Source organism: Narcine bancroftii, chromosome 2 (assembly GCF_036971445.1).
Source record: "Narcine bancroftii isolate sNarBan1 chromosome 2, sNarBan1.hap1, whole genome shotgun sequence".
Classification (NCBI taxonomy): Eukaryota; Metazoa; Chordata; class Chondrichthyes; order Torpediniformes; family Narcinidae; genus Narcine; species Narcine bancroftii.
This window is the reverse complement of record NC_091470.1, coordinates 289014297-289039208: the sequence shown is the minus strand read 5'-3', so window position 1 is coordinate 289039208 and position 24912 is coordinate 289014297. Positions and strand designations below refer to the sequence as shown.

Sequence of the window (24912 nt, the reverse complement as noted above, 5' to 3'; positions counted from 1 at the left end):
CTTATAGAAAGGAGGTGCAGAGACAACAACCTATACCTGAACATCAACAAAACAAAGGAGATGGTGGTTGACTTCACGTAAATAACCAATTTCATGTTCTGGAGAAACGCTATCTCGTTTTTCACTGTACACTGCAATGGTTATGGCATGAATGATAAATAAATGCAAATGACTTGATCAACTCGACCACTGTTTACATCCCTGTCCTTTTAGTTAGAATCACACATCTGGAGCCCCTCTTGAACACCTCACTGCTCACTGGGCCCAGTGGCGAGTCCACAAATATGTGCCTGCATTCGATTTCCATTTCCAATTGGACAATGTGCCAGCTATCATCACAGTTCAGCAACTTTCATTAGGGAACCATGAAGGATCAACCAGGCCACCACCTGTTCCTACTCGTGGTATTGGCTGCCACAGAAACACTAACATTTGTGTTGTTTGTTGTACATTGTTTATAGTTCAGCCTTGTAATAAAGACTTATTGCAATGGAAAGCATTCTACTTTAAATACCATTGAACACTTACGTATTGAAATGTTTTCCAATACAAAATATTTTGATCTTAAAATTCCATAATCTTTCTTGATCTTTAGGTAAGAACTCTGAGCACGTTGGTCAATGGTCCAAAATTGGTTGTTAATGCACCTGTGTTCAACTTTACTGATATTCAGAAAACATTGCCCATCTTACCTGTTCAGCACCCATAGAGGACAATCCTGATGTAGGCACAGAGGTCATTGAGGTCATGCTAATCTGCCCTGACATCTGATTTATGTTGTTCATACCAGCAGTATTGGTTGCCATAGAAACACTAATATTCATGTTGTTGCTGTACATGCTGGTGTTTGCTTGTTGTCCAAACTGTGGTGGGGATGACTGTGAAAACATGCTATTTTAGAAGGGAGGGAAGACAAAAATCACATATTAGATTAAGTGCAATTCCCCCAAACTTTTATGACTTGGGTTATATCCATCAGTGAGTCTTACAAAGTGTGGGCACAATTCCTCTACGTAGACACCAAGGATTCTATCAATCAAACTTATGTTGCAATAAATTAGCTGCACTTTCACTCTCAGATCCTCACTGCTGCTTTTATCAGTTCTAGACTGAATTACTCCACGACTCTCCTGGACTCTTTACCCACAGTGGATAAACACAACTTGTTCAAAATGCAGATAGCTCAAAATTTCACAGACTATATCACTCTCGGTCATTCAACTTCAGCTCCTTACCTCAATTATATATATATATATATATATATAAATAAACCTAGGCTTATTTTGAATGGTGAAACAAGTGGAAGAGTTTTAAGCAACAAACATTTCTAAAGACATTTCTACACTGTGCACCTCCATCCCCCATACCAAAGGTCTCAAAGCCCTTCGTTTCTTGACAGAAGATCTTACCGGCCCTCTTCCACCACTGCCCTCCTCACCTAGCTGAACTTGCTCTCACCCTCAATAACTTCTCCATTGACATCCAAGTCAAAGCAGTGACCATGGGTACCTGCATTGGCCACAGCTTTGCCTTCCTTTTTATTGGCTATGTGCAGAAATCCAAACTACAAGACAACACAGGTAAGCCTCCTCAACTCTTCCTCCGCTACACTGATGGCCATATTGGTGCTCCCTCATACACCCCTGATGAGCTCATCAACTTTATCCAGTTTGCTGCTAACTTTCATCTTGACCTTAAATTCACTTGGTCCATCACTCTCCCCTTTCTCAATCTCTGTCTCAGGAGAAAAACTCTCAACAGACATTTTCTACAAATCCACCAACTGCCAGAGCTGCCTCAACTATACCTCTTCACATGTAAGGATTCCTTTCCTTTCTCTCAATTTGTTCATCTCCATCGCATCTGTTCTCAGGATGAGATCTTCCACTGCAGATAATTCAAGATATTCTCCTCCTTCAAAAAACGTGGCTTCCCCTTTCCTACCATCAACTCAGCCCTTACCCGTAACCCCCTCTATTTCTTGTGTATTTGCCCATGCCATTTCTGCAACAAGGACAAGATTCCCTTTGTCCTCATCTACCACCCTACCAGCCTCTGCATCCAACATATCCTCCACAATTTTTGCCACGTGCAACGTGATCCCACCACCAAACACATCTTCCCCCTCTCCTCTTTCTGTAGGAACCGCTCCCACCATGATGCCCTTATTCACTCATCTCTTCCCAGTAGTTGCCCCCTTGATACCTACCCATGTAACTGCAGGAAATGTAATACTACACTGTGCACCTCCATCCCCCATACCAAGGTCTCAAAGCCCTTCGTTTCTTGACAAAAGATCTTACCAGCCCTCTTCCACCACTGCCCTCCTCACCTAGCTGAACTAGCTCTCACCCTCAATAACTTCTCCATTGAAGACATCTCCTCCCTCATCACAATTCAGGGTCCCACACAGTCCTTCCAAATGAATGTGCAGGCATTATCATATACTGCAAATGATGCTCTAGATCAGAAGATATTGGACGCAGACTGGGAGATCGTTTCTTTGAGTACCTTCACTCTGTCTGCTGAAGAAGTGGGGACTTCCCAATGGCCAACTATTTTAATTCGTGCCCCATTCCCACACTGACATGCCTATCCCTGGCATCATGTATTCTGAGTTTGTGAGGAAAGACAGGCAGGGGACAAAACATAAATGTAGCCAGTTAGAGGGGATGAAATGTGTCTATTTCAATGCTAGGAATAAAGGGAATGAACTTAGCATGGATCAATAGGTGGAACAACGATGTTGTGGCCATGACAGAAACCTGGGTGGAGGAAGGGCAAGACTGGCTGATACAGGTACAGGGGTTTAGGTGTTTTAAAAGGATTAAAATGGGAGGTAGGAGTGGTGGGGAGGGAGTAGCATTATTGGTCAGGGATAGTATCATGGTTATAGAAAGGGAGGATGCTACTGAGGCAGTGTCTACTGAGTCAGTGTGGTTGGAAGTCAGAAATAGGAAGGGAGCAATCACTGAGTTAGGAGTAGTCTATTGGCCTCCAAATAACCCTCGGGACACCAAGGACACAGGCAGTTTTTAGAACGGTGCAGGTTGTGGTTATGGGTGATTTCAACTTCCCTAATATTGACTGGCACCTCCTGACTGCCATAGGAATGGATGGGCCTGAATTGTCAGATGTGTTCAGGAAGGATTCCTGACACAGAATGTAGACTGGCCGACAAGAGGCCATACTGGATTTGGTTCTGGGGAATGAACCTGGTCAGGGGGCGGACCTCTCGGTGGGGGAGCATTTTGGAGGACATGATCACAACTCCCCCAGCTTCAGCATGACTATGGAAAAGGATAAAAACAGACAAAATGGGAAAGTGCTTAATTGGGGAAGGGCTAATTACAAAGAGATGATGCAGGAACTAGCAAGAGTTAACTGGAAAGAGTTGTTCAAGGGTAGAGTAATGTGGAGAAAGTTTAGGAACCATTGTGCTGGGTTTAGGATAGGTTGTTCCATTGGGAGAAGGAAAAGATGGTAGGAAAAAGGAACCGTGGCTGACGAAACAGATGAGGCAATCAGTCAAAAAAAAGGAAGAATACATTAGATACAGGAAGCAGGAAAAGCTCATGAGAAATATATGGTAGGATCTTAAGGGGGCATGAAAAGGCCTTGGCTTATTTCTATTCTCCTTATGCTGTGTTTGGGAGGTCCTAAATGAATACTTTTCTTCAGTATTCACAAGAGAAAAGAACCTTGGTTTGAGGATGAGGTCTGAATTGAACAGGCTTGTGTGCTGGACAATGTGGAGATTAAGGAAGAGGAAGTGTTGAATCTTCTTCAAAAACATCAAGATTGATAGCTTCCCTGGTCTGAATGTGATATACCCCAGGCTGCTGTGGCAAGTGAGGGAAGAGATAACCAGGGCAGTAGCTATGATCTTTGAATCCTCGTTGATTGCAGGGAAGGTGCTGGAGGATTGGAAAAAGGCAAATGTAGTCCCCTTATCAAAAAAAGATAATAGGGAGAATCCTGGGAATTACAGAGCGATGAGTCTTTCATCAGTGGTGTGCAAACTAATGGAGAGGATTCTTAAGGATAGGATCTACAAGCATTTGGAGAAGTACAGTCTACTCAAAGATAGTCAGCATGGCTTTGTGAAGGGAAGGTCGTACCTCATGAGCCTAATTGAGTTTTTTGAGGAGGTAACAAAAGAAATTGATGAGGGTAGGGTGGTAGATGTGGTCTATATGGATTTTAACAAGGCATTTGACAAGTTTCTCCATGAGTGACTCATTCAGAAAGTCATGAGGCATGGGATCAGTGGAACCTTGGCCGTGTGGATAAAAAAAATCAGCTTCCAGGAAGAAAGCAGAGAGTAGTAGAGGAAGGAAAGTATTCTGCCTGGAGGTCAGTGACTAGTGGATCTGTTCTAGGACCCCTGCTCTTTGTGATTTTTATAAATGACCTGGATAAAGAGGCAGAAGGATGGGTCAGTTAATTTGTGGATGACACAAAAGTTGGAGGAGTTGTGGATGGAGCTGGATTGTCAAAGATTATAAGAGAATATAGACAGGATGCAGAGATGAGCAGAAAAGTGGCAGATGGAGTTCAATCTGGATAAGTGTGAGATGATGCATTTTGGAAGGACAAACCAGAAGGCTGAGTACAGGGTTAATGGTCGGTTAATTAAGAGTGTGGATGAACAGAGGGAACTTGGGGTTCAAATCCATACATCCCTCAAGGTCATCACATAGGTTGATAGGATAGTTTGGAAGGGATGCTGGGCTTCATTAATAGGGGGATTGAGGTCAGGACATTGGAGGTCATAATGCAATTCTATAAATCTCTGGTAAAACTACACTTAAGAGTATTGTGTTCAGTTCTGGTCACCTCATTATAGGAAGGATGTGGAAGCTATGGAGAGGGTCAGAGGAGATTTACCAGGCTGTTTCCTGGATTGGATAACAAGTCTTATGAGGCAAGGTTGGAAGAGCTGGGATGTTTCTCTTTGGAGCATAGAAGGATGAGAGGAGACTTAATAGAGGTCTGCAAGATTATGAGAGACATAGATAGGGTGGACAGCCAGCACCTGTTTCCCAGGGTAGGAATAACAAACACCGGAGGACATATCTTCAAAGTTAGGGAGGGAGGTTTAAGGGAGACATCAGGGGTAGGTTTTTTTTATATATACAGAGAGTTGTGGGTGCCTGGAATGCAACATTAGGGGCATTTAAGAGACCCTTAGACAGGCACATAGATGGAGAAAAAGTGTATGGTTACGGGATAGGGAGGGTTTAGTACTTTAAAAAAAAATGTATGGGTAGGCACAACAATAACATACTAGTATAAACTATTTAATCTGATTTCTCACCCTCCCTCTGTAGTATAGGCAAGGAGGTAATGGTAAAGTACCTGTTTCCATTTATGCTTCCCTGTGACCAGCCATTAATCTCAGAAGGTGACTGGTAGGTAGGTGTCGGCTGAGACTGCTGTATCATTGGACTCTGTGTATGACTCATCCTTGGGGACATTAATGGGCTTTGGGGAGTTGTAGCCCCACCAAACCCTGCATCATTCTGCTGATTCATTCCTGTAAATGAACAAAGCCCAGAAAGCAATTTTGAACAACATTTAGTTTCAAGAGCAATTTCAAATAATAGAATCTATGCAAACATTTTTAAAAATCAAAATGTTTCCTTTGGCAACAATTAATAAATGTCAATAAGGTTATTTTTTTTTTTCTTCCACTTGAAACTGCACACAATGAATTTACTCTGAGGGATGGAAGCCAATTATTTTAAAAATATGCCCATCTCTCCAGTTCCATATTTGCTCTATTGCCCAGACTTCCAAGAACATCAAATGCCTTGGAACAATTTTTAAAATTTATTTTTTAGACTTACAGCACGTTAACAGGTCATTTTAGCCCACGAGTCTGTGCCGCCCAATTTACATCCAATTATCCTCAATCCCCAGTACATTTCGAATTGTGAAAGGAACTGGAGCCCTCAGGGAAAAGCCACACAGACACAGGGAGAATGTACAAACTTCTGACAGACAGCGCGGGATTTGAACCCAGGGCCCAATCACTGGCACTGTAAAGGCATTGCACTAATTTCTACGCCAACTGTGCCGCCCGTAGAAGTGAAAAAGCTAAACAACATAACATATTCAAACTTCTATATTCTCAGTTAACCTATGACTCAAGTACTTGAAGAATAATTATATTTTAGACTGATTTGCCTCATAATTACTGGTATAAATATTCCATTAAAAATCTCTCAATCACAAAGCATTTAAAAATTTTCATAAGGCAGCTATTTTTGATAGTCTGAGGTGGCAACTTGTCCCTTGGAATTCAGAAGGATGAATATAAGCTGGAATTAATAAAATGTAAAACAACAAAACTGTGCCATGCTACATCAATTCATTTACTTCATAAATCAGAAGGGAATTTAGGTTACTAACACACTATTTCCTAAAGTTAGATCAATTTTGAAATTTACCAGTCCTTCCAAGTTTTATATAAATAGCCAAACTTGACAAAAACTATACATGTGAATGAAATCTAAGTAGCATTGTTGCATAGAAATGGGACTTGTTTTGAAATTGGATCTAATTAGCACTATTTGTAATAACAACAACATTCAGACATTATTTCTATGGACCTTATGTACCAATAGAAGTCATATTCAGTGTACTTGAAAAGGAGACTAAATTAGTGAACCAATTGAGCCCCGATTGCTTATTTTTCTGTAGTGCCTAGTTGACATTAAAATGTTACTTGCATAAGTATTTTGGGTTCACTTTTTTCTTATTACAAGGGGGATGTTTACACTTATAATGGAAAATATCTATATAACTATGTCACTGTTATAACAAAGTAACACTCTGCCATTCAAATAAGAGAAAGATTTAAAATAGCACTGGAATGGCCACTTCTGGCTATCTACCCCATAGGATGATGATGGTTGCTTTCAGTCAGATTGTGGGGTTTGATATGAGGATACCCCAATCTGCAGAAAGGAACAGCGTGTTCATGAATGGACTTTAGGTGAGTAGGGGGTTGCTCCTGTCCGGACCCACCCTCTTGACATTCCCTCCTGGATCCAGCAGCATGGTAATGCTCAAGACGGCTGGGGGAAGTTCTGTTACAATGAATGGACAGATCAAGCTTCAATGCAAGGGATGCCCTTACCATGCTTCAAGGCACACGTTTGCTAGATGGCCGTTGACCCTACAAGAGCTTTCGTCCACCCTTTGACAGGTCTTGTTTTTTATCGTGCAAGGTGTCTAGCCACTCTCCGCACCAGGCAAGCCTGGTGGGGGAGCCGGTTTAGTTGCTGACTACCCGACCCTGCGACAAGTAGTACTGGGTTACATGACACCAGTAGCACTCAGACAAGTGACCCGGCAGAGAATAGTCACTATTCTGCCAGTAATACCTAACAATTAATCTGAATGGTCTATTTGAGTAACAAATACATCCAAAGGTATGTGAAGGCACTTTTGTTGCCTAATAAAAATCTGTGAGAAAAGTTTACACACAACAGAATATACAGAGAGTAACAGCTGTTAGAATTCTTGTGAGATTTTCCTTCACAAAAAGAATAATTGCATTCATATTGCAATTTGAATACTCCCAAAATAGATTGTTCTTAATAATAAAATCTGGAGATTATTGCAAAGTGAAAAAACTTTAAAACAAGAATCCAGGTTCTAAAGATGTTAAATTGATAATCACTCTATATTTGGAACATATTTGTGTAAAATGTAATTCTTTAAAGTGGGATTTTCAAATTCCCTTTCTCATCCAAGGGTGGCATGGTTGGTGTATCGGTTAGCACAACACCTTTACAGCACCAGCGATCTGGACTGGGGTTCAAATCTCATGCTGTCTGTAAAGAGTTTGTGCATCCTCCCCATGTTTGCGTGGGTTTTCCCCAGAGGCTCCAATTTCCTCCCACCGTTTGAAACGTATGGGGTTATAGGTTAACTGGGTGTAAATTGGGCAGCATCGGCTTGTGGATTGAAATGGCCTGTTACTGTGCTGTATGTCTAAATTTAAATTTATCTAGGATGAAGGGTGTATTAACCTGCAATTAATTATTACTTTACAAAGATGTAACCAAAGCCTTTATAGGCATACAAACCATGATCACAGGAAATGTTTCACAGTCATCCAATGTAAATCAATTCTGCTCAATCTAATTTGGGAATTTGTAAATTTCAGTGTTTACTTTAAAAAAAAATGCCTATTCAACTTTCAAAATCTAGTAGTTCACAGCATAAATTCTACTCTGCATCTTACAACAATTTATTGTCAGTAGGTAAAATGTCATAATGTCTCTCCCTTAAGAGAATAGAAATCCAACTACTTTAGATTCTTTATGCTAATCATGAAAGTTGCCAACATAAAAGATCCTGTATTAAGTTTAGTTTCGTGATGTTTAATACAACAAAACTTTTTAAAAGATTCTATGTGATGTAGTATTGTTATTTATAAAAAACAAGTGCTCTACTTCTACAGCTCCAGTTTTTGAACAACTAACTGAAGTTATTGCCAGACACCGGAGTGATTAATGGCTGACTTAATTGTAACTTTTTAAAAATAAAAATGGGTTTCTGGTGAAATTTTACAAGTTGCATCAGGATATTTGCTGTTTATGTGATTTATTGGTTCTGCATTATGTATTAGTGTTGGAAAAGAGATTACATTGTGCAAAACACCAAAGAATAAATCTTCATCAGTCAATGGACAGAAAAAAAATTCTGCAGCATTATATCTTTCGATAAAAAAGCAAATTGACAATTTTACTTGAGATAATATTGAATAATTTGCAATTGCACAACTTCCAAGCAAAAGGTTTTACTGAAGGGATGGGTCTTAATTTTCTAGTGAGATGTAGAAAATCAAAAATATTTTAGGAAGGTTGCAAAACACATTTACCTACCATGTTTATGCTAGCACTAAGTTTCACCTGGAACAGTCTACTTCAAACTCAATTAATTGTCCTTTCTCTGCATTATAAATGATTCCTTTGACATAATTTATAGTGAGTTAAATAACTGAAAATGTCTAACAGTGAGGCACCCAACCCCAACCAACCAATTTTCCCCTGCAACCGTGTCTGTCTGTCCCGCATCGGACTTGTCAGCCACAAACGAGCCTGCAGCTGACGTGGACATTACCCCTCCATAAATCTTCGTCCACGAAGCCAAGCCAAAGAAGAAAAAAGAAGAAACATTGCAAATATGAACTGACCGCTCTGATGCTATGAATGAGAATATCTCGATCCAAGACCAAAATAATTTTTGAACAAAAAAAGATAGGAACAAATTAATATCAATGTTGACGCCCATGTGAAATACCTCATCAATGGACTACTTTGGGATTTTCCAAAGTTATGATCTGTGCGCTCACAGAAATCCAATATCTTTAGCCAGAATTATATTAGACAATCAATATATGCAAGTTAGTATTGAGTTTCAATATTTACTTAAATATGGCAAAGACATGACAAGCAACAGCTCAAAACCTCATGCAAAGCCAAAATTAATTTGGTACATCATTCCCAACATACAAAGACAAATATGAATGCAATCTTGACAATAAATAGTTTTGCCATTGTAATAGTTAACACCACTCAGAGGAAAGGCAGTACCTGAACTGGGGAACTGGAAGGCATTGAGCTGCAATTGGGGACTCATTACATCCTCCCACATTTCCTATCATTCCCTGATTAGCCAGATTCAAGTCGAAGCCATGACCCAGGATTTGGGGACATTGGGGAGAAAGGACTGGTGGAAGGTAGTAAGGAAGTAAGTCCAGTACCATAGTTTGGAGGGTATGGGAACTGTTGAGGTGATGCCTGAGGAATCCGAGGAGTGCTCATGGCAGCTGCCATGTTGCCAGAGGCTGCCATATTTGGTGGGATGTTCAAACCCTGCTGCCGCATCATCATGGTTCTTTGTTGCTGTTGTATCAGCTGTCTTTGACGCAGGTGTTGATTCAGAAGCTCACGCTGTCTCTGGGCTAGCATCTGTGCATTTATAGGTCCCTGGAGAACAAAATACAAAAAAATACCCACATCATTAACAATGCTCCAAAATTTTTTGTAACCTTTATCCAAATCAGTTCGTATGGAGTAGTATGTTCTCACAGGCATACCGGCCACACCTTCTCCTTCTCCCGACCTCGTGCAGAGGATGAAAACTAAAATTAAGGTTTATAATAATGCCCCAAGGCAAGAGTGCCTGAAAATAATTGTATATATCAATTCCAAAAAAAGAATAATAAAACCAAATTTTTTCCACTCTTTCCAAAAGATTCAAGAAATTTATTCTATGAACATTCTTAACAAATTGATGTGTTGGCTTTTCCAAATAAAATTCTGCTTTCTCTTGACCAAGATGACAGCCCACATTATATGGTGGTATTTTATTGTCTCTGTATACCAGAAAATGTTTCAAAGTTCAGGTTTATTGCCAGAGTACATATACGACATCACATACAACACTGAGATTCTTCTACCCCATTATGCTAAATTCATACTCTGGGTAACAAGTTTGAGAGAAAAAGGATATGAAATGTTATTCAATCTTTCAGCACCAATTCATCATCTATTGATATTTTGAATTTTAAAGCAACATCAAAGATGACCAATGTTAATATTCATTTTGTCCAAATATTTTAATGTAAAACTGATAAATTACTTGAACAGTAGAAGTATGAAAAATGTGCAGAAACCATATATTAAATAGATTTTAAATTGAGTTGGCCTCACAAATTTTCTCTCCTAATTCTTTTGCTTCCTCACTGAAAATGCAAATTCATGTCAACTATGAATTTCCCAAGTATTTTTCTTGAAAAGGAGTCTTATATTTTGAATTTATACAGTTACTATAATAAAGCAGTTCTAGAGAGGTCAGGATTCAGGCTTGCGTGCTCTGCTAGGAAGAGGATCAATTTCCCAAACCCCTTTCTCCAAGATGAAAAAAATTCCTAGTCCTAAAGATAAAGCAACAAAGCCAAGAGCAGGGAGCAAGTCTAGAATCCTAGTATCTAATGGATAACAGAATGGACATAGTAGTAGGTCGTAAAGAAAGCACATCAGCATTTCTACTCCCTCAGGAGTTTGCGGAGATTGGCCTGGTATTGGGGTGGGGGATACCTCTGAGCAGAAAGCCCTGCAAAAGGTAGTGGACATAAGTTTTGTGCATCACAGGCAAAACCCTCCCTACCATCTCGAAAATCTACACGGAACGCTGCTGTTGGAGTGCAGCAGCAATCATTAAGGGTCCACAGAAACCAGCTCATGCTCTGTACTCACTATTGCCATCAGGAAAGAGGTACAAATGTAGAAGACATATACCACCAGGTTCAGGAATAGTTGCAACCCCTCCACCAGACACCTAAACAACAAACTCAATCGGAGTTCATTTAAGGCTTCTTACTTTGCATGTAATTCATTACTGAATATTTCCTATTTATGTATTGCACAAGTTGTTTACATTTCTCTCTTTTGTATACATATCAGTTTACAGATACCAATAAATAGAAATTCTGCCTGGCCTCCAGGAAAAAGAATCTCAGTTGTATGTGATGTCATGTATGTACTCTGACAATAAATTTGAACTTTGATATTTATTAAGCTAGACAGACTAATAAATGAACAGATTAGAAGCACATTAAAGAAGCATGTGTACTTAGCCCACTGCTCTACTCGTTACACACCCACAACTGTGTGGTCAGGCACAATTCTAATGCCATCTACCAATTTGCTGATGTCACCACAGTTGTTGGAAAAAAAATCACAAACGGCAATGAGGAAGCGTACAGGAGGGAGATAGGTCAGCTCGTTGAATGGTCTAACGACAACAACCTTGCGCTCAACATCGGCGAAAGCAAGAAGATGATTGTGAACTTTAGGAGGAAGTCAGGGGAACACGACCCAGTCCTCATCGAGGGCTCAATAGTGGAGAGGGTCAAGAACCTCAAATTCCTGGGAGTCAACATCTCCAAGGATCTGTCCTAGAGCCTCCACATTGATGCAATCACAAAGAAAGCTCCTCAGCAGCTATACTTTGTGAGGTGTCTGAGGAGATTCGGAATGTCACTGAAGACTGTCAGAATCTTCTAGGGGTGTACTGTGGAGAGCATTCTGGTTGATTGCATCACTGTCTGGTATGGAGGTGCCAACTCTCAGGACAAGAATCAACTCCAGAGAGTTGTTAACTCGGCCTGTGACATCACAGGCACCAGACTTCACTCCATCGAGGACATCTACGTGCGGTGGTGTCTTAAAAAAGCAGCCTCTGTCCTCAAAAAACCCCCATCACCTAGGCCGTGCCCTCTTCGCTCTGCTACCATCGGGGAAAAGGCACAGAAGCTTAAAGACGAGCACTCAGCAGCACAAGGACAGCTTCTTCCCCGCTGCCATCAGATTCCTGAACAATCAATGACCAAAGACAATGCCTTACTTTTCATGCCCTATTATAGTTAAGATTCTCATTGTCGATCCTTGCATCTGATGAAATGGTGCAGCCGAGATAGGTAAACTGGTTGACCGTTTTGAGTTTTGTGTGCCCGATGGAGATGTGGGGGGGCTGGTAGTCATGGTGGGGAGCTGGCTGATGGAGGACCTCAGTTTTCTTCAGGCTGACTTCCAGGCCAAACATTTTGGCAGTTTCCGCAAAGCAGTTTCCGCAAAGCAGGACGTCAAGCGCTGATCATGCAAGGATCGACAATGAGATAGACAACAGACTTGCCAAGGCAAATATCACCTTTGGAAGACTACACAAAAGAGTCTGGAAAAACAACCAACTGAAAAACCTCACAAAGATAAGCGTATACAGAGCCGTTGTCATACCCACACTCCTGTTCGGCTCCGAATCATGGGTCCTCTACCGGCACCACCTACGGCTCCTAGAACGCTTCCACCAGCGTTGTCTCCGCTCCATCCTCAACATCCATTGGAGCGCTTACACCCCTAACGTCGAAGTACTCGAGATGGCAGAGGTCGACAGCATCGAGTCCACGCTGCTGAAGATCCAGCTGCGCTGGATGGGTCACGTCTCCAGAATGGAGGACCATCGCCTTCCCAAGATCGTGTTATATGGCGAGCTCTCCACTGGCCACCGTGACAGAGGTGCACCAAAGAAAAGGTACAAGGACTGCCTAAAGAAATCTCTTGGTGCCTGCCACATTGACCACCGCCAGTGGGCTGATAACGCCTCAAACCGTGCATCTTGGCGCCTCACAGTTTGGCAGGCAGCAACCTCCTTTGAAGAAGACCGCAGAGCCCACCTCACTGACAAAAGGCAAAGGAGGAAAAACCCAACACCCAACCCCAACCAACCAATTTTCCCCTGCAGCCGCTGCAACCGTGTCTGCCTGTCCCGCATCGGACTTGTCAGCCACAAACGAGCCTGCAGCTGACGTGGACATTTACCCCCTCCATAAATCTTCGTCCGCGAAGCCAAGCCAAAGAAAAAAAAGATAGTTAAGATTATTTTATTTTTTGTAGTGATATCTTAAGACGGTTATAACATGAATGTTTACTCTATATCGCTGCTGCAAAGCACAGAATTTCACGACTTATTCATGACAATAAATACTGATTCTGAAGTATTTTTACTGCCTACCTGACCACTCATCTGTGGTGGCACACTGGCCCTTAGAGGTAGATTCATATTGGAAACAGTAGTGAGTGGGTTCATCAGTGGCTGTCGATTCTGACAAGACAAATAGATACCATTAAGCTATTTATTTGCATGAAAATGCGGAGTTTAAAAACAAGATGGAAAAGTACCAACAACCTTAATATTTGACAAATGCACCAAATTTGACTAGAGGGGTTTGAGAATTGGATGGGGTTTAGCGTCTCTGCTGTGACTATCCACTCCTCTCTCCTGCTGTAGTTGACCATTGTCAATTTACAATCACAAGTAACAGATCTGCAGGGGTCAATCTAGGTCTGAGGTTCAGGGGTCAATTTAGGTTTGTGGCACAGATTTGTCACTGTATAACCCTATGGTACCGTATAGATGGGCATTGGTCTGTCACTGTAAAACCATGGGGTACAGTACAGATGGGCACAGATCTGACACAGTATTACCCTAGGGTACAGTACAGAAAGGCACAGGTATGTCACTGTATAATCCTGGGGAACAAGAGAGAAGGGCACTGGTCTGTCACTGTAAAATCCTGGTGTATAGTACAGATGGGCACAGATCTGACACTGTATAACCCAGGGGTTTCAATACAGAAGGCACAAGTCTGGTCACTGTATAACCCTGGGGTACAGAAGGGGCTGTTAATTTGAGTTACCAACCTTGCCACTCTCTGCCACATTTTTCTCCTGGTAGACATAGGCACTTGTGTATGAACTGATGGATATTCAAACAAATCTGATGCTGAGGATTGCACGGTTAGCCTAACACTATTACAGCGGCAGTATCCGGAGTTTGAATCCGGTGCTGTCTGTAGTTTACTCCCACCCTTCAAAACCCACCAGGGTGGTAGATTTATTGGGGTATTTGATGGCACGGGCTTGTGGGCAGAATGGCCTGTTCCTGTGCTGCATGTCCAAATTAAATTAAATCTATACAGCTTCCTGACTTGTACGATTGGGGATTCTTTTTGCTCTCCAATGAGAACAAGAGCTTTGCTAACTCTCTGAAAAATAATTATTTATGTATTTTTTTTCTGAATAGCTCTGAGAACTGCATTTCGAATTTAGCTGAGAAGGTACCATTTGCTGTCCTTGAAGCCTTTGTTGAAGCTGAAGACGAAGCTGATTCGGCTGGTTGGGCACCATCCCTGACGACCTCAGGGTAGGCCTTGGTTGCATACGCAACATCGGGTATCCTGGCCGTTGCACCATTTGAGTTGCCAGAGGATGAAAATTGGATTCCTGCATGGTAGAATAGTTCCCTTGCACTACAGTGGTCTGGGAACCATATGGCTGATTATAAACTTGAGGCTTTTCAACCATCATTGTGGATTTCTGGCTCGGAAAAGACTCTGGCTGGTGATCAACACTTTGGCTCTGTAAAACAAAGGCAAAGTAAAGTTGTGGAGATAGGTTTTTCTCACCTTTGCTCCTGGAAGTCCTTTTGTTTGGTCTTTGCCAATGCTCTCATCTCATAATCCTTCAGTTGAACCTCCTTCCTCGACCACAGCAACTAAATCCTCCCCTTCCCTAGCCAAGATGTCCTCAACCCTAGCACTGGACACGTGGTACAGCCTTCAAGTTCATCTTTGCTGCAGGGAACAATGTCTGTTCCCCTAACTATGGTATCCCCTATGGCAATTGCACTTTTCCCAACAATGCTTTGGAGAGTTTAGATATCCTCCTTGCAGTTTCCACCATTGGACATAGAGAAAGCAAGAACCTTGTATCTGTTGGACATAGGCAAGTGCTGAGTCTTCTCTGCTACCCTTGATCTCCCTCTTTTGCAGTCACACTGCCTTGTCCCGACAGTCTGGACTGAAACACGTCCACTTTGGCTCAGAGGGAAATGAGTTTAGGGTGAGAATTATTTGATCCTATATAATGGCAGACCAGGCTTAAATGTCCTCATCATCAACTCTTGCTTCTATTTCTAAATATTTCCACAGAAGTGTGATCAGGAATTTCATGAACCAAAATGTTCCATGCCAATTTTGTGCTCTCAATCTTTTGTGCAAGTGTGAATATTTACCTGGTTAACGAGTTCAGGTATTCCGAGTGCCCGGTCAATTTCTTCCAGTCCTAGTTCATCGATATTCTTTAGTGCTGAACGTAACTGGTCTAGAATTGTGCCTTCATCATTTGGAGTTTCCGTCGGTATAGGTGTACAAAGCAGGTCATCTTGTGAACTGCTGTATGACTGCCTACTAATATATCAAAAAAAGTTGTATGAATGACATCCAAACAAGTTCTGCATGTGAAAACCACAAATTAAAATTATAGCAATGCTATGTACAAAATTATATACTTCAAACAGAATATGAATTAAAAAAAAATTTAGAGATACAGCACAGTAACAGCCCTTCCAGCCCCAGAGACGTGCAGCCTAAATACACCAATTAATTTACAGCCCGCGCACGTTTATTTGAAGGGTGGGAGCAAAGAGAAGAACCCGGAGGAAACTCACGCAGGCATGGGGAGAACGTACAAACTCTTTATAGAGAGCGCTGGATTCAAACCCGGGTCACTGGCACTGTAACAGCATTGCACTAACCGCTATGCTAACTACACCACCATTTATGAAAGAACATTTATGGAAGAATGTTACATTTAAAATAACAACAAACAGATCAACCATATTTGGATTTCTGCACATCCCTGATAATGACACACATATACTTTTCCTTAGGCATCTATTTCCAAAATAGCTACAAATGCTAATTTTCCAAAGATGGGGGAAGGGGATGAGGGGGGTGAGGAAGAAAAGGGTTAAAACAACCAAAGTAAGGACATGCAATCCTTGGTCAAGGTTGGAAGAAGAACAGCAAGTCAACCCTTAGGGCTTGGGTCAAATGCAGGCAGGTGAGGAAGTGGTAGTTTAAGTGTAGGATGAAAGCAGGTAAATGATATTCCAGAACGTACGGTCTCAGGAATGATGATTCAATGAGATTGCTGATTTAAACATAGGATTTAATTTCTCTCACAATGGGGGCTCAGCAATGCTAATTTTCCTCACAGCAGACAAAAAGTTCACATTTTTTTTAATGTGTTATTGTTATTATGTGACAATAAAAGGTATTTTTGAACCTTTAAGGAACATTACATGGGGAAATGACATCATCCTCTGAGCTGATGATTTGGAAATAGTGACAGGACTGTAAGACCTGCAAGTGATTATTACGATGTTTCAGCCTGAGAAAAAACACAGTTCTCAATTGCATGAAGCTGTGAAGTTTTTGGCAACAGAACTCGCAAGCAACATTTATTTAAGTCAGTTCATCCAGTATTTTCTTTAATTTACTAAAATGAAACATACAAGCTGAGGCTGCATTTACTTCCCCTTCCCCAGTTGCCCTTGAGAGGAGGCTGTGAGGTGCCTTCTGCAGACCTTGAGGTGTGGTGTTAGGGAGAGAGTTCCAGGATTTTGACACGGCAATGGTAAAGGAACAACAACGTATTTCCAAGTCAGTATGGAGTGTGGCTTGGAGGGCAACTTCCAGGTGGTAGTGTTATTATTATTATTGCCACCAATATAAATGGTGGAAAAAAGATAATAATTTAAACATTTCAAACATTTAAATCAGGATATGTGTGGAGGAAAAACAAATGGCAGTTCAAGAATTTATTACAACCACCTCATGCTTTATTTCAAATATGTTGCCTTTGGGCAAACTATCACTAGAAGAGATTTGAACATTAAATTAGATACAAGTGGTCCATAAGAATGAACTACCAGGAGAAGATTGGTTACAAAGATAATAACCCCAAACCTTTGGACTAACATTCTAGGAAATGCAAGATCTGTTTCCATCAAAGTTTCCAAAAAGAATAGAAAGCCACAAATAAAAAGCTGTGCTCATAAATGTAAGAGTGAAGATGAAGCTGTTGATTTCCATCAAGGCTCACTCATATCTTTTAAAGAAGGAAGTCTGCTGACTGCATGTGTTTTGCCCTATGTGTGACTGTTAGAATGTTAACTGATCTTTCACACCATATAACTAGCTGAAAAAAAAAGCTGCAAATGAAACACTCAACTTCGTTGCATCTGAATCTGGTAACTTTAATTTAGTCTTGGTAACCTTGTCCAATCTAAAGCCCTGCAGTTCACAACATTCAAGTCCAGTTCTCACAACCTACAACACGTCAATTCTTTTGAGTTTAAATCCATCCATTAGCGCAACCCACTCAACTCCATAACTTGAACTGTACTTCTCCATTCCACAAACACTGGTTGCTTGTCAATCCCTCTGTTTACTTAGTTGTCTAGGTTTCTCAGTCTGGAATTTTCTTTTGTTAACACTATATTTTGCTATCTCCTTCTTTACGACAGTTATTAATAACCTCTTTTTAAAAACACAGCTGTTGATCACCCCAATCGTCAATTGATTAGTCCCACTTTCTTCTTTCAACCTCTAAAAACAGGTAATAGTGCTTTCATTATTAAAATGGCTCCATCAAAACTCAACTTGTTTTGATGTAAACATTGTCCCAGATGTGAGGCGACTTCTTTGTTTGCTTGAGAGTGGGGCATCTCTGGCCCACTCCTTAGCTTTGTTCAGGTGTTTTATAGCATCTCTAATTATTTTTACCCCCTCCATAAATCTTCGTCCGCGAAGCCAAGCCAAAGAAGAATTATTAATTATAACTTTTCTAATTTTGATCACAGGCCTAATGTTCTAATTTAATGAGTCACAATTCTTAGCATATTTTGTGCATGGTCCCAGGCTCCCAAGGGAGCAATCCCATTAATTCATTTCCCTCCTCCGTTATTTCCTTGAATAAGGTATTCTCTCACACATGATCATCAACTCCTCTAACTCATTTTTGACTCACACCATTCAATAATTTACAGTGGTGAATTAACTTAACAGCATGTCTTTGCCAACCATGAGGAAACCAGAACACCTACAAGTAGCAAGAACTTGTAAAATTCCTACAGACAACAAACAAAATCAGGATCGAACCCTGATTTTTGGGGCTGCAAGGCAGCAGCATCAACTGCTGTGTAACCATGCTGCCATAGGATTTAGGATTTCAATATTTTGGTCCCCACAATTCAAAGAGGTTTCCCCCTTGACATGAATCCTAGCCTCAAGCTTTTCCTCTTCAATATTTCAAGTTCTAAGCTCATACTTATGATTTAATTTGAACTATTTAATACTCAAATGCTTCTCTCTCTGTTAAATAATAAGATTATGTTGGAATAATTCTTCTCTCACTCCAATTCATACCCTTAAAAAGATAAAATGCATGTCGTTGTAAATAATATCGCAACGTACCGATTTTGATTGGCGAAAGGCCCCTGATCGATAGGCATTATACTGTCAGGCCAAGGTGCCGTTTGGTTTGGAGGCGCTTGCTGCTGACCGTACGATGGACCTCCCATACCCACCTCAATTTCCGATGACCCTAATTAATAGAGTAGAAAAACTATATTTAAAAAAAAGGCATTTGATAACCGCTCTAACAAAGGACATTTTAAATGGTTATTAAAAGGATTTCTGCAACAAAATAATACATTAGCGTGAGAAAGTAAAATGGTTCAACGTACCCATTATTTGTGTCTGGAGCATCGATCTCTGACCAGGCTGGCTGTTCGGTCTCATTGGAATACCGGGTGTGGGACTGCTGATCATACTGCCTTGGAGAGTTGTCCTGTTCATCGTATTGGATCCCGTGCTACCTGTGGTGTTTGCAGCAGAGCTTGACTGACCCCAGTCTACAGACGTCATGCTGGACCGAGGAGTTCCACTTCCCATATTACTGACCATCCCTGGACAGGAGCAAGAAGGATTGGAGAGTAATCCTGCCTTGGGAATTCATTTTGCTTCTTTTAAGTAGTGCGCACACTTATGCACAAATCCAAAATAAAATTTTTTCGTTACTTCTACAATTTAGTTTTGGCTATTTATTTTCAAATCTGCAGCTGCTGCCATACTGTAGAGCTCTTCAAAGCTTTCCAATGTATGTAGCAGCGTTAAACATTAATCTTGATATAGTTGAACATCATGAAACATGCACAACATCTCTTCTGTGGACTACCAATACAGAAAAAAATCCTGCTCATTGGATGTGTTTCTTTATGTACTAGTGACAGGTGCCGAGAAGTGTGGATAACCCTAGCTTCCTTCCTGAGGAAGTGAATCACTTTTGCTACTGAATACGTCAATGCTTTACTTTCCAAACAAGCTAAAGATAAGTTACCAAAACCTTACAACAAGACTTTTTAAACAAGTAAAATAATTTGTTGTGTCTGAGAAATTTAATGTATTTTTTATGTCCTCCAATACAAGGCTATGAACTATTATTTAATAGAAGGCCCAGTAAACACCATTCAGTCAAAAGTTTAAATATTAAACGATACAGGAAAATTACATAGTTTTTTTTTCCGATGTTTGTCTCAAACTGCAAATTATAATAGGCGTACCCTATCTGGGGAAATCCTTCTCCTTCCATAATGATCAAAGAATCACGTAAATGATGACCTGCTATTTAAAGCAGACCACTTCCAGTGATTTATCATAAATTGACTTTTAAGAATGATCAGTTTTAAAGCAAAGTCATGAAAGAAGATATTATTTTGCATAATTTCCAAGTGGTATAAATGATACAGATTATGATATAGTCCACTCTTAATCTGTTGAAGGATAGTTCACTACAGCATGTCCTTCCAAATTATATTTACACAAAATTTATCATATAAAATTAATAATAAACTGGCAAGATCGTGTTATATGGCGAGCTCTCCACTGGCCACCAAAGAAGAGGTACAAGGACTGCCTAAAGAAATCTCTTGGTGCCTGCCACATTGACCCCCGCCAGTAGGCTGATATCTCCTCAAACCGTGCATCTTGGCGCCTCACAGTTCGGCGGGCAGCAACCTCATTTGAAGAAGACCGCAGAGCCCACCTCACTGACAAAAGACAAAGGAGGAACAACCCAACTCCCAACCCCAACCAACCAATTTTCCCTTGCAACCGCTGCAACTGTGTCTGCCTGTCCCACATTGGATTTGTCAGCCACAAACGAGCCTACAGCTGACGTGGACATTGCCCCTCCATTAATCTTCGTCCGCGAAGCCAAGCCAAAGAGAGAGAGAAAGGGTTTCGGAGTAATATGTACCTCAAATGGAACTCGGCAAGTTTGCTGTAGGTATGGTAACTATTTTAGAAGCTGGTTTTAGTTAGTGGGAGTTAAATATTGGGGAATAGAACTGTTATACACATGAATTATTGTTTTCCTTGTGAACTAATTAGAGTTAGCTGTCAACTTCACAGCACTCACATAATTAATCAGGCAGCCAATGCAATTTACTGAACATACTTTGTACAGTGAAGAAAATATTCTTCCTGCTGTTAAAAATAATACCAAATATTTTACAATTCTTCTTTGTTCTCCACTCGAAGCCCATAATGTGACCACATTGTTTTCAGAAAGACATGGTTTCATTTGACAGCACTCTAGCTTTCCATCTAGAAAACTCTCAGAATTCTTTAATGCAAGCAAGATAACTTGGCCCTCAGAATTTTTTGCAAGAACAGGGTGGAGTGAGGGTGGGAATGGTTCAGTTATATTTCCAAGCCTAGTCAAATGGGCAAAATATAGCATGCTTATTTTGCTCTTGCTCTTTAAGCCTTCATGATAACTAATTGACAACTTAGAACTAACTAGTCCTTTTTTAAAAAAAAAAATTAATGGGATGGGAATATTGTGGCACTAGCAGTGTTCGTAGACCCTCAACATTCTCAAGGAGGTTGCAAGCTACTTTCTTAATTGTTGGAGTCCCATAATGAAGGTGATTCTCACAATGTGCTTGTGTTGGGAGTTCTTGGCTGCATCTTGGTGATGAAAGAAATGGTGAAGGAATGGGATAACGTATAGCTTGGAAGGGCAGCCTAATGACGGCAAGTGTGGGAGGTTCTGCCAAAAACCCTTTGGTGAGGTGCTGCAGACTGTCTTCCAGATAGTACTGTACATGGCATTGGAAGGAGTGTAGCATCTGAAGCTGAGCTTCACTAAGAGACCCACAGGTTCATTCCTCAGTCATGAGGTACTAGAAAAGGGGATTAGTACCCTGGATTAAATGGAAATAAAAGTTGGCAAAGACTACAATTAGCTTGTCTTCAACACAACACAATGGAAATAAGTAGCAGTATAAATAGGCAAAGTTAGGATATGATGAGAATGTGATAGAAAATCATGGAGGCAAATTGAATTTTCCTCGACACAAGAGAAACTATGAAGGAAATATTTTCCTTTTGAAGATTATTGAAGGCATTTTGGCAGGTCTGAGTAGAGCTGGATGAGTGGAAAAACAGAGGGTGCCCCAAAGATCTGGCAAAGTACAGACATTGTGGATGTTTATTTTTCTCTTTTGTTTCTTAATATGGAAGAGATGTAACCTGTCTGGCATTCGTACAAAACATGATTTAGCTGCAATGTTCATAATGTCAAGGACAATGGCAATTTGGCCAAACCAGTATTGGAGAATGCAATTAAACAAGTAGAAAATATTTCAGTTCCTTCTCACTGATCATTCAGTCACCTTAACTAGATTTTCTGACATAAGGACATGCAGTGGCAGCCATAATATTTATTAATTGTACACCTGGGACATGACATTCAAAAGATGCTTCCAGATGCCAAGGACACAGTTACTTAAATGTGATCTCGATAATTGATATGTCATTAAAATACTGTATGTACGATAAAGGCTCATGGCACAAAATTCCAACTGCATTAGCACCTTTATATTCTCTGCCTTTGCCTGAGCTCCAAAAGAAACTTGTAAAAAAGTGACCAAAAGCTTGATTGATGAGGAGAGTCTGGATGAGGTAAAAGGGAGAGAACTGGAACTTGAGAGATGGGAGTTCAGACCCAAGGAAGTCCAAGGTGAAATGATTAATGTTGGGAATGTGCCAAAGGTTCCATTGAAAGAGTTCAAGGATCTTAGGTTTGTGAAAGATAGAAGTGGAGGAATAGAGTGGTGGAGGGAGTTGAAAAGAGATGAAAGTTTACAGTCGCTCGATTATTGGACTTGGAGACATGCCGAGTGAGCACAGATGGTGGAATGGGATTTTATGTACATTAGGATATTTTATATGTTCGCTTTGACAGAGGCCTGACTGCACTCTTTTTCCTCACCGCCCCCTTGGATCTTTCCAATGACCCCCAGGGGACCGCACCGCCTACTTCGGGAATGACTAGTCTAGTTCAGCCACAGCAAACAAGGAGGTCAGCAAAAAGAAAGAGATTGTGGCATTGACCAAGGGTCAATCTTCCCAAGAATTAAAGGCATAAACAATTTTGTAAATTTCAGTAATGTTTGTTAATTAAGCAGTGATAAATCAGGAGGAGTGAAAGGTGACAGGAGGTGGTCAGCTGAAGCTGGGTGATGTGTGAAATCAGACATTGTGTTTCACAATACAGGTGCCTAAACTTTTATCCGGGATTGTCAAGACTGGACACCTGCTATTGTTTGGAATCATTTTGATTTCAGTCCCTTTAAGCAAATGCCTCGCTCTTAGCCCTCGCCATCCGTACCCCCTCATCCCCAGTGCAAGACTATTTTGTGCCCCTAGGCTGAGTTGAGTGCAGGGCAGAGGTGCTGACCGGTGGCTCGATGTACGCTGTACAGGAGGCTCTCAACCAGCGTGTCAGTCAGGTGGAAGTTGGGGTGGCTCGGGAGCTCGGCCAAAAAGGTGGCCAGCATCATCTGCTTAGTGCTGGCGGCCAACTGGGCGGGGAAAAAGGTGGACACGAGGAACAGAGCTGCAGGAGGAGTGGACCTCCGGGGCTGTGGAGCCAAGGCTGCTTTCAGGCGCTCAACTTGCTTGTCGGGCCGGCCCTCAAGCACACCCTGGCAGTGCAGGACTGCCCATTGCTCCCCCTTCCCCAATCTAACTCCCAATGCGGCAACAGGAGTACAGTGCTGCTGAGACCAGAGTTTATGGAACACTATCATGATCGCGGGGACAGCTCAATGCAGGAGCAATGGCCATCCATGCAACTGGAACCGCTCTGCCAGCACCAGCATGGGTAAGGAAGAGAGCTATTGCTCCTGCATTGAGCCAGCTACTGCCTGCTTCTCTCCCACCACGTGCTGGGGACTGAGAGACACCTTTCCACCATGGGGATGATGGGGACTGGCGGTGGGGGGGGGGGGGGGGAGGGGGCGCTCTACCTCTGAAAATGGAGAATTATTACGGAAAGGAAACATTACACATACAATGTAATCTACTGAAAAAAGTACCAGATTTGGGAGGCAGATTTTAAGGAAGTGCAAGTGCAATGACTGGATTGAGAGAGAGAGAGAGAGAACAAGAAAGTGAGAAGAAAAAAATCAGGAGGTAAACATAAAATATAAAAAAAAAGCAACCTAGACACAACAGATGCTTTCTGTGATAATCAAGCATAGATTCAGCTACAATAAATAACCACAGTTCAGCAAGTTAGTCTCTGTATTAGAGAAAGTGGAAAACAAAAACTTGGGAGACTTTCACGCTTATTTATTTCACCTGTTTATATTTTTAATTCCAAGTAGAAAGATCAAAAGAAACATCACAACTGAAACAATTCCAACTCCAAAGGACCCACCTGCAGTGCCTCCCAGTCCTCCTTGACTTCCCATCATTGCTTGATTGCCCATAACTTGCTGTGACATTACGGCAAACGGACTACTGTTTCGTATCGGTGGGAATGGTCCTGCACTTGTCTGACCTTGCATGTGGATATCCAATCCTGCATTTCGCCCTTGCTGTGGCCTGCCTGGTTGTACAGCTCGAGGATTATTGAAAGCTACTGTTTGAAGAATAAGAGAAAATGTCCATTGATGAAGTAATATGTTATTAATTATTTACCTGCCAAAAGCTTTAGGCACCTTTTGGCTCATGATACAATGAATACATATGGTCTATTATTTACTGACAAAGTAAAAGTGAGCACATAGTTAGGCACAAATGCTCCAGCAATTTTCAGTGAGGACAGAGTCAAGTAAACAGGGAGAACCAAAAACTGCCCTTTGATATGCACTTACTTTGGCATTAATTCCTGGTGAAGCATTGGAATCCACTGACTAGTAGGTTGTATTTTGCAGTAGATTCAAAGTACTATTTTATTAAAATGTATTTAAAAAAAAATTCTGTATATTTATTTTTCTATTAACCCATAATCATTAGCGTCTTTTATTAGCAAGGGCTGCATCGTGTCCATGTGCAACTGTCTGTGAATAAAATTGTTCAGTTTGCTCGAGGAAATCAACGTTCCCTGCATCAAAAAATAGTGAGCA

At 41.1% G+C, this 24912-nt stretch overlaps 1 protein-coding gene across 26 annotated transcripts in view; it reads right to left on the bottom strand.

Moving 5' to 3' along the window:
• Nucleotides 1-24912, bottom strand: part of ncoa2 (nuclear receptor coactivator 2) — a 363375-nt gene that overhangs the window by 16012 nt on the left and 322451 nt on the right. For 17 of the 26 annotated variants that reach the window (XM_069921270.1, XM_069921269.1, XM_069921268.1 and 14 more), the window contains 9 exons: nt 24222-24425; nt 19177-19398; nt 18905-19034; nt 15658-15832; nt 14706-15002; nt 13597-13686; nt 9785-10010; nt 5362-5539; nt 693-891 (listed from right to left, as the gene is read on the bottom strand). In XM_069921270.1, coding sequence (XP_069777371.1) covers nt 693-891; nt 5362-5539; nt 9785-10010; nt 13597-13686; nt 14706-15002; nt 15658-15832; nt 18905-19034; nt 19177-19398; nt 24222-24425 — 1721 coding nt within the window. The remainder of the gene's footprint in view (nt 1-692; nt 892-5361; nt 5540-9784; nt 10011-13596; nt 13687-14705; nt 15003-15657; nt 15833-18904; nt 19035-19176; nt 19399-24221; nt 24426-24912) is intronic. The other 9 variants (XM_069921258.1, XM_069921260.1, XM_069921263.1 and 6 more) reach the window with 5 other exon arrangements.